This window comes from Rhinatrema bivittatum, chromosome 6, assembly GCF_901001135.1.
Source record: "Rhinatrema bivittatum chromosome 6, aRhiBiv1.1, whole genome shotgun sequence".
In the NCBI taxonomy this organism is placed as follows: domain Eukaryota; kingdom Metazoa; phylum Chordata; class Amphibia; order Gymnophiona; family Rhinatrematidae; genus Rhinatrema; species Rhinatrema bivittatum.
The window spans coordinates 54,415,847-54,426,434 of NC_042620.1; the positions used below are offsets into that span (position 1 = coordinate 54,415,847).

Below are 10,588 nucleotides of genomic sequence, written 5' to 3' on the forward strand. Positions count from 1 at the left end.
GTCCTTGGCTTCACAGATTTATTCTCGTACTCAGAAAACATAGCCTCATTTTTCCTGTTTTTGCACTTGCTCAATTTAGACTTTGAATTGCTGAAACTGTAAGATCTTTTGTGCAACATGTACATGTTGCCCACTGGGTTCAAATCCAGGTGCCTGGCCCAGTCTGGTTCTGGCTTTAGCATATTCATAAGTCAAGGGTCAGCATTTCTTCAGAAGTGGTGTTTGAGTTATGCAGGATGTCCTGCTGAATCACAAGAAGAAGATGACATCCCTCAATCACTGCCAGGATTTTAATTAGTATCCACTTGCATAAAGGAAAAGAAATCCATTTGTTTAATTATTTTAAAATGGCAATGGCTATCACAGTTTGCTATCAATTTCCTAACAACCTTTTATTCCAGCATTTTAAAGCTGTCTATGCATGGATTTGGGAAGTTGATATTGCTGTTAAAATTTTGAAGCATGCGCTATTCTGACCCTTGTATGGTAAAAGCAGTCATTTTGTACTGTTCTGTGTGTTATGGTATAATTAATTAAAAGATTTGGATTAAAATATTTTTGTGAAAACAAGGACTTTTTGATCTCATCAGGACTGGATTAAGGGGCAGATCAGACAGACAAATGCCTGGGGAGCCAACCTTTAAGGGGTGCTAAATATTGGCTTGAAAGGGCAAAAAATTATTAGCCTGCCAGGAGCTTGCCCAAGGCATTCAAATGTCTTTGTCAGATCCTGGATGTCATGCTTAGTAAAATGTAATGCTTTTTTTTTTTTAATTTGTGCAGCATACAAATAATCTTCAGGTCGATATTCATAAGCCATTTAGATGGATAACGTAATAGTTATGTGGCTAACTCTGATATGTGGCTAACTCTAGTTGGCCTGTAGGACTCTCCTAAAGTTAGCCAGTTTGACATAACTGGCTAATTTTAGGATAGCCAGGTATATTCATTGGTGCAGCCTACTAGCCAAGCCGCACAGTCACGGAAAATGGACCTCATTAAGTTGTATTGTCCTTGCACAGGATAACATTCTGTCATTGTTTGAGCCCTAAGGAGGGAGAACACATCCTGTGCTTTCAAATTTGTTTTCACTGAGCAATAATTCTGTGCAAAAAATCTGATGCTAAGTGAATCATTTGAGCAAATATCCTTTTTTGGTCTTAAATACATATACAGGACTAATCCAGTGCCTTTGATTTCCAGAAGAGGGATGTTACACAGATACTCATATTTAAAGGGAAATGGTACAAAAAGTATCTATTTCAATTAATGGACTTGTTTTCCATTACAAAGAAAGAAAACTTGCAAAGAGATACTACTGCAAGAGGCTATAAATTTTCTTCTTTTTTTTTCACATAAATTGCCCACAGTGGCTCTGTTTCAGTAGATAAATATCAGATGCAGTCTATTTCACTGCATTATAGATCTCCACCAGAAGTCCCTTCAATGACAGAAGTCAATGAGATAGTTTGACTGGAGAACAGGACGTGGATGACATTTCACTACTTGAATATGCAATCATTTAGTAATAGTAGGATGAAAACAAACAAATCATTCTCTTACCATAAATATTATTACGTTTTCGTAGAGTGGCCAGTGTGGAGATGGACTTCAAGTTCGTAACCTTACGTGCATAGTGCATGATGCCACCCTCTCTGATGCAGCAAAAGAAGTGGAGAATAAATGGTGTGGAGAAATGCCATCAAAAGCCAAAGTGTTGCAGTTGCCTTGCTATGTGCCTTGCCTAGGTAGGTTGTTTATTAAAAATCTCCCTTCTGTTTTCTCTGTTGAAGCAATTTTGATGCCTTTTTATTTGGCCTCTTGACTTCCTTTCCATTGTTTGCCTGATATTTATTTTGTAATGTCTTAGTTAATTTAAGAACCCAACTCTAACTACTATAGTGTGATTTCTGACTGGTCACTTTGGTGGCAATTTTGAATAGCACAAGAAATAATGAGCCCGACAGTACAAAGAATATATAAAAAGAAATAAATTAAAAATAAATCCAAAAGGGTAAATTATTAAAATATTAAAGACTTCAACACTGACATTATTAAAAATGTATTTCTTGCAAAAAATGTACAGCAAGCATATTTATCAATAAAATATGCATGTGTGGACATAAAAACCATACAGAAAATGATAAAAAAAAAAACCCAAAAACTTGAAAACCTAACATGGCGACATTTCAGCATCTATGCCTGCATCAGGGATATCCTAAAATCCACTTCACAAGCAACATATTGCATTTGCTACAAGGAAGGAATACATAACAATTTTAATATTTCTAGTATGAGTTGCAAAAGAGAAAACCAAAAACAAAGAAATACATATAAAAAGCTACACACAGAGAGAAGTACATACATAAATTACATACAAAAATATATATCTGTAAATAAAATTAAAGAAAAATATTTCTGTAATACACAAAAAAACAGGTTCATTCCTTGGTATACACTCTCATAAAACAAGGGTTGTAAATGTCTCTACATAAAGAAACAAAGACAGAAACAAAAAACCAAAGAGATAGAGAAAAAAGGTCCAGCTCAAGAAACATAATCCAGATAATAAAAATAGGAACTAAATGAAAATTAAAAAGCAAATTAAAAAATATGAGGCTAGCCTTTAAAGAGCTTCACATATCCCCTTATATGTGCATATATGGGGCTATGCAGAAGTATGTTTGTATTTTATTAACGCGTATGTCCCGGGGCTTTGAAAAAGGGGAAGGAAGGGGGCGGGGCTGTGGGTGTGACACCAGGCTGGGGGCGGTCCGAGGGCGGGACCGAGGCATCTGGCACAGAGGCCGTGCCGGGGGATGGCGCGCCGGCAGCTGGCCGGCGCGTGCAAGTTACACCTGCCAGAGAAACAAAGGTAGGGGGGATTTAGGTAGGGCTGGGGGGTGGGTTAGATAGGGGAAGGGAGAGGAAGGTGGGGGGGAGTGGAAGAAAAGTTCCCTCCGAGGCCGCTCCAATTTCGGAGAGACCTCGGAGGGAACGGGGAAAGCCATCGGAGCTCCCCTAGGGCAAGGGGCTGCACACTTGTGCACCTTGCGCGCGCCGACCCTGGATTTTATAACATGCACGTGGTAGCGAGCATGTTATAAAATCGGGTGTACATTTGTGCACGCCGGGTAGCACCTAATTTCACCACCAGGAACATGTCATGACTGGCATCCCTGATGGTAAGGGATGATTACCTTCTATTCCCAAACCAGTGGGTCAGAAGGAACAACAGAGACTTGACTGGCCTGGGGATCCTCCAGACTGAATACAATCATAGAGCTTCATACCAATGGGGAGGTAAGTACATTATGGGAACAGGGAAACTGAGTGGGGTTAGGGGGCGGAAGAGAGCAATTGATAGATTGGGGGTTGAGTAAGGATGTTAGAGGCAATTGGAGGGACAGTTGGGTTAGGTTAAGGAGTAAGACGTGTTAGGGGATAATTGGGGTTCAATTGGTGGGAGTAGAGTGGGAGTAAGTTGCATTAGGGGGCAATTGGTGAGGTGCAGTGGGAATAGGGATATTAGCGGGAAATAATTGGTTATAGGCAGGGGTTTTAGGGGCAATTGGGGGAATTGATGGTTTGGGGTGGGAATAGGGGATGTTAGAGGTGGGGTGTGAGCAGGGGGTGTTGGAGTGGATTGGGGCAATTGGGGAGGTGGAAAAGGTGTGGACAGTAGAGATGTGCATTTGTTTTAAACACATTTAAAAAACACATTGAATAAAGTCAATTCACTTCATTCAGGGGCCACAAAATAAATTAAGGGCCCCTGAATGAAACAAACCTTAGTCAAGGCCCAAAGCAGAGGCCATGGTCTACAGCTGAGCGTGATAGCAGCTCCTTGGCCTAGTAGTACACCTATGGCTGAAGCTGGTGCCATACCTAGGGTATTGCCTGAATCCCAAAGCAGGGGCCATAATCTAGGCCCAAGCATGATGCCGAGTCTTGGCCCAGGCCTTGCTTGAGCCTTTTGATTAGCCACTTAGCTGATCAGTCGGGTATTCAAGGACCAGCATGGGTCCTGACACCTCAACCTAGGCCATAGCCTGGACCCAGACCTGATGCTGCATCCCAGCCTGAAGGCTGAGGGTGGATACTGGGTTCTCAATCCAGTCAGCTACACTAACTGCACTAACCACATCCTCTGGCAACAAATTCCAGAGCTTAATTGTGCGTTGAGTGAAAAAGAATTTTCTCTGATTTGTTTTAAATGTGCTACTTGCTAACTTCATGGAGCACCAAATAATCCTTGAATTATCCAAAAGAGTATATAACTGATGCACATTTGCCCGTTGAAGTCCTTTCATGATTTTGTAGCTCTCTATCATGTCACCCCTCAGTCATCTCTTCTCCAAGCTGAACAGCCCTTCAGCCTTTCCTCATAGGGGAGCAGTACCATCCCCTTTCTCATTTTGGTTGCCTTCTCTCTACTTTCTCCAGTGTAACAACATTTTTTTTTTTTAGATGCGGCAACCAGAATTGCACACAGTATTCAAGGTGCAGTATCACCATGGAGCGATACAGAGGCATTATGACATTTTCCGTGTTATTAACCAATCCGTTCCTAATAATTCCTAACATTCTGTTTGCTTTTTTGACTGCCGCAGCACACTGAGCTGACGATTTTAATGTAAGATCAACTATGATACCCAGAGTCAAAGTGGGTAGATTTCTCCCTAGTTCATCACCTTTTTGTCTCCATTCACCATTCACTCACCAATCACATGCTCTTATTATGTTTCTTCAAGATCCTTACTGATCCAGAAGACAGAAGATTGGAAATACGCACTTACATCTGGTTTGTTCTCGCCTGGAAACCTCTCCTTTCCTTTAACCTCCATTCCTGGGATCCTACTTCTCCTCTTAACATTGACTTGCAAACCTATGTGCCAGGTTTTCTTTGATATAGTTTTGAAGCAAGGAGGAGGATCCATTGAGAGAAGGAGACTGTGCATGCTTTTTTTAGCGGGTGTAAACTATTTTGTGCAGCTTCTATACATTATTTAACATTCAGGTGGATAAACGGCTGAGGTGCAGGGAGAGCATTCCTGGGTTTATGTGGAGAGAGAAAAATAAGGCATGTAGATCACATTTTTAAATATATGCGTTATTTTTTATGTAAAAGGTTTCTGCAGAAAATGCGGAAACTATATACCCATGGCAGTTTTCAAAATGAAAGCATGTGTTTCTTTCATTTTGAACATTATTGGAAAGACCATGGGTAAAAGATATCTACCTTCTCAGGTGCAATACAGACAGTTTATAAATGGCTTCCTAGAAAGGTTGGTATTTAAAGGTTTATTCGTCATGTTTGGATCTGTTAATAATTGATGGAAAACTCAGTGTTTAAGTATTCTGGTTACTGTTTCCTTTTTGGAATGTGTGATTGGATATTTGGAAATGTTAATAAAAATACTTTAAAGAAAAAAAATGGCTTCCTATATTTTGGGGAATTAACATGCATGCTAATACAATGTATGGAGGCAGATGTTTTGTACCTGAATACTTCCTAGGATTCATGAACTTTGACCAATATTTTATCCTGGGCTTTCCCAAATTAATGCCTCCACTCTCGGAGATTCTTAAGAAGGAGACTTCTCTAAGTAAACCCAAGAGCAGCAACTGGCACGTATCTAATTATTGACTTTTTCATATGAATTACTAGACCACTGAACAGTTTGCAACACACTCCTTGCCTTTAATATTTAGACAAGCCGTTAAGCCCGTTAAACGGGCTACATCCCTCTGTCTCTCACCTCCCCTCTTTCTCTCTCCCTCACTCTTCACCACCCCCTCCCTCAACCCACTCCTCCCACCCTCCCTCTCCATATCACTCAGTCCCTCCCTCCCACTCAGTCTCACTCACTCCCTCCCCCCTCTCTCCCTCCCTCTCACTCACTCAGTTCCCACTCCACTCTCACTCCAGTCCCCCACTCCCTCCGTCCTCTCCCTCCCTCCCACTCCCTCCCTCAGTCCCGCTCCCTCCCTCAGTCCCTCCCCCTCACTCAATCCCTCCCTCCCACTCAGTCACTCCCTCCCCCCCCCTCACTCCACTCAGTCCCACTCACCTCTCCCTCAGTCCCCACTCCCTCCCTCTCTCTCCCAGTCCCACTCCCTCCCTCAGTCCCCCCCTCTCCCTCTCACTCAGTCCCCACTCCCTCCCCCTCACTCAGTCCCTCCCCCCTCACTCAATCACACCCTCTCACTCAGTCACTCCCCTCCCACTCTCTCTCTCCGTCCCTCCCTCCCACTCAGTCCGTCCCTCCCTCTCCTCCTCTCTTCTCCCTCCCCTCGCTACCGCCTGCTACCGCCGTCGCCGCTACCGCCGTCGCTCGCTACCGCCGTCACCGCCCGCTGCCGGTACCGCGCCGCCGCCCGCTGCTGCCACTGGACGCCGCCATTTTTTTTTCTTTCTGAAGCTGCCTCAGAGGCGACGTGCTCGCCCCGCACATGCGCGTAGGGCTGGTCTCTACTGCGCATTTGCGGGGCCGTCGGTTCACAGGCCATTTATAAGGTAGATTTGGTAGTTATTTGCATCCTTTCCACATCCATAGTGGTGTTATTGTATAGTGCCTTAGCATGCAAAACTAAGCATTGTTGCAATAACCCCCTATATGTCTCAAACATAGCTTTAAGCCCTCATGAACATTATAAGCTTGGAAGTGTTTTTATAAATGAACTGTAAAGCAATCCACTTTCAAAAGAAGTAGTCTCTTTATTTTGTATTGCTTTGATTTACGTTTCAAATATGGCCTGAATTCACAAGAAAATATGTTGGTCTATTGTTGCAGTTGGAATTTCTTTTTCACATTAAATATATGGAATGCATATATTACTGCAACTTATTTTAATTAGCAGAAATGTTGAGTCCTTTGAGGCTTACCACTGACCTTTCATTGACTGACTAGATGGAAGCATCAGGGAGATAATGCATTCAGACCCCGGGGGTAATGCTGGCATTCATTTTCTGTTTGGTTCTGTCATCTGACTCTTAAATGTCATTGATTAGTTTTGCTTGGAGGAAGATTGTCGTTCAACTTGAGTCAGAACTTTTATGGATGATGAGAAGCAGACATAGAAGTCATTTCAGGTGGTGTGCTTGCCAAGAGGAAGATGTGTGGAGTAGATAGGGAGAGGAGAATAGATAATAAAAAAAAAATTGAATTTGATTGCTCTGTGATACACTGGCAAAATGCATGCACATACACAGTATCTACTGGATCAGTTCCTTTCTCTGCTGAGATTGAGGAGCATGCAGTGAACTACACAGATGGGTCTTATGGTTCTGTTGCTGAGTGTCCATGCTGGTAAATTTTGTTTGTTTGGTTTAAAGGGGGTTTCATTTTCTTTAGTATTTTTGCTTCTTTTTGTTTAGTGTTCAACACCCTAAAATATACCTTCACCACCCTGTCCACACACGCATCCAAGGCTTGCTGCCATCCCTATTCTGGCAGGACCCTATTCTGCCCTTCTAAATTGAGGGCTTTGGCATTATTCTCATGATCTGAAGGAGTGCACTCATATGTAGATGAATCCCAGTTACAGAAAGTAGTTCAGGTTTGTGATAGGGTCACAGCACTTCAAGTTCCAGTACCATGTTGTGCCATTAAATACAGCTTCAACACAACCTGTGGTCTCTCACGCTTTCTTTCTAGTGTCTGTGAATGTGAATAAAAGTATTTGTTTAAGATATCTAATTTATTAAGATTCTCCTCCTCACTAAACACAGTCTTTCCTTTAATTCTTACTTTTCCCATTTTGGTCTTATTTTTTTCACATATCTAAAGAAAGCTTTCTCTCTTCCTTACTGATACAGCAATGCACTCTTCTGTTAGAGTCTTTGCCTGTCTAATTGCTCTTCTTGCCTTCCTTTGTTTCTTCTGGTAATTTTATCTATCCTCCTTGTGTCTGTTTGTATTTCCTGAATGATATGTGCTTTTCTTTTATTTTTTTTCTCAATTCATTGATAAATCTCTTCATTCTCTTCCCTTTGCTAACATGCCTAACACAAGGATTGGTTGCCATTTCTGTGCTCTTTTATTGTGTCCATGGTTCCTCTGTATTGCTTACATTTATTACTCCTGTCAAGACTTCCTTAACCCTTTCATGCCTAAGATAAGCAATCCAAATTATAGGTACACAATGTGGGCTCCTATTAGAGTCATCACCCTGGAAAAGGATCTTGGAGACATTATGGACAATACATTGAAATCTTCAACCAGTGAGCAACAGATGCCAAAAAATTAAATAGAATGCTATTTATTTACTTACTTATTTAGCTGTCTATTTATTTATTGTATTTAAATACTGATGTTCTGTGACCATTCACAATGGTTTACAGAATAAAAACAGATAAAAGTAAGTAAGAACAAACAGATTGTCATAAAATACATAGTAATAATAACAAAGATAAAAAAGTGGTTACAATATAATAATACATGGATTAAATAATTAAAGCAAATAAAAGTCACATAAAACAAGAAAAAAAATAACAAAGGAAATTAAGCCTGAATAATTCCTCATTCCAGATTCATCATAATTATTCCTCTGACACAAGTAACATAATGCCTTAAAGCATTACTCCCGTATGCTTGTTTAAAAAGCCAGGTCTTCAAATTTTTCTTAAAAACTGAAAAATCTCTTTGCAGCCTTAATTCAGTGGGGAGAGAATTCCAGAATTTTGGTCCAGCAATTGCTATAGCTCTTTCTCTCACCTCACTTAAGTCAAACTGAAGGAACTATCAATAGGTCAATATTCGTAGATCTCAGATTTCAATGGGGAGTATGTAAGTGGAAAGCGGAATTTAGCTATGAATTATTTGGAGGGGAATAGACAACAAAATTGAGATTATCATAATGCTTCTGTATAGATCCATGGTGTTACCACAACTTGAGTATTGTGTGTACATTTGGTCACTCCATCTCAATAAAGATATAGAGGAAATAAAAAAGATACAATGGGACTGGAATAGCTCCTTCTGAAGAAAGGCTAAACATGGTAGGACTCTTCAGCTTGGAGAACAGACTGAAAAAGAATGTGTTAGAGCAGTGGTTCTCCACTTTTCTTCTATCAGGACACACCTGACAGATGATGCTCACATGTGTGACACACTGCTCACATATGATCATCATGGGAGTAAATATAAACATATGCTCTGCTTCCACAGGAATTCCCCACTTCCTAAAAATGGGTGCAGAGCAGAACTAAAACATTTCCCTGTACAACTCACCATACAAAAAAGATATTCTGATCATGGTGTCATCTCAATAAAAACATCACAAGCTTCCTCTACTACCAGGTGCATTAAAACAATATAAAACCTGGAAAAAAAACCCAAAACCCCACTTGGTAGATGCCTATCAAACCTGCCATACTGCAGCAGCACTAACTCCAAGAAATGAAACAGCAATAGCCCTACCCATGAAAAGAGAGCAGTTCACCACCAGTGTAATATAATATTGAGAATATACAACAAATAAGGCTGATACAAATTCCTACATGCTAGTAAAGTACATCATCTCACTCACAAACACAATAAAGAACACAGACAGACCTGACTTTACTAAATATAGAATAAAAGACCACAAATTACAAATGTGGAAACAAAAACTGGAAGGAAACCCCAAAAAGCCACTCTGCATGCAGTGCAAAACTGGAGAACTAGAAACAGAAATATATTTCCCAAAACGGACATAATATGGCCCTTGTACCCTTTCACTCGCGTCCGTGCAGCCATCAGCCCTCACTTCCCCAGTTACTCAATCGTCCCTTCACATCCTCATATCCCTGTCCAACATTCCCAACACTCCCCACCCCTGCATTATCTTCTCTGTGCTCCCTCTCTCCCCTACACAACACTCCCATCCTTCCCTACCCAGCATACATCTGACCACCTCTTTCCCACCACTTCCTGCTCAGCATCCCCCAACCTAGCAGCCCCCACACCTCCCATCTCTCCTCCTTGCCCAGCAGCCCCATCCCCTCCTGCCTCCACCTCTCCCTACCCAGCAAGCCGAACCTCCTTTCCCTCACCCTTACTCCCAATCTTCCCACACCTTCCTGCCCTGCACATTTCCCCCTTCTCCTGACTCCCAGCCAGCAGAAAAGCCTTCAGTCAAATCCAGAATCCCCCTCCCTCTTTACCAGCAGCGGATGAGGGCAAGAAGCATTGAGGAGAGGAAGAAGAGGAGACTGCAGCAGCAGCAAATCTTCAGAGCAGGCACCTCTCTCCCTTATGCTCCTGCTTTCACATCCAGGCTCCATGGGGTGAAGAGAGCTTTAGCAGCTTCACTGCCAGACCAGGCAGGAAAGATAAAGTTGATGTCCTGCGGGCCGGGCCCAATTGAACAGGAGTGTGGCATCTCACTCTAATCTGGGTGAAGGAGGAGGGAACAACTTTTCACTGGCCAGGAAGAGGAGAAGGAAGCAAAAGCAGCTTCCTGTCATACCCAATAAAGGAGGAGTCAGCCAATCCCTGCCCAGACTGATGAGGAAAGATCAGCCTTCTTGGCTCTGTGACACACCTTCCGGGACCTTGTGACACACTAGTGTGTCCCGACACATCTGTTGAGAACCAGTGTG

General features: G+C 42.0%; 1 protein-coding gene across 1 annotated transcript in view; it reads left to right on the forward strand.

The window, feature by feature from the left end:
* THSD7B (thrombospondin type 1 domain containing 7B) overlaps positions 1 to 10,588 on the forward strand; it is an 898,700-nt gene that overhangs the window by 831,042 nt on the left and 57,070 nt on the right. The window contains exon 22 of the mRNA XM_029607893.1: positions 1,589 to 1,748. Coding sequence (XP_029463753.1) covers positions 1,589 to 1,748 — 160 coding nt within the window. The remainder of the gene's footprint in view (positions 1 to 1,588; positions 1,749 to 10,588) is intronic.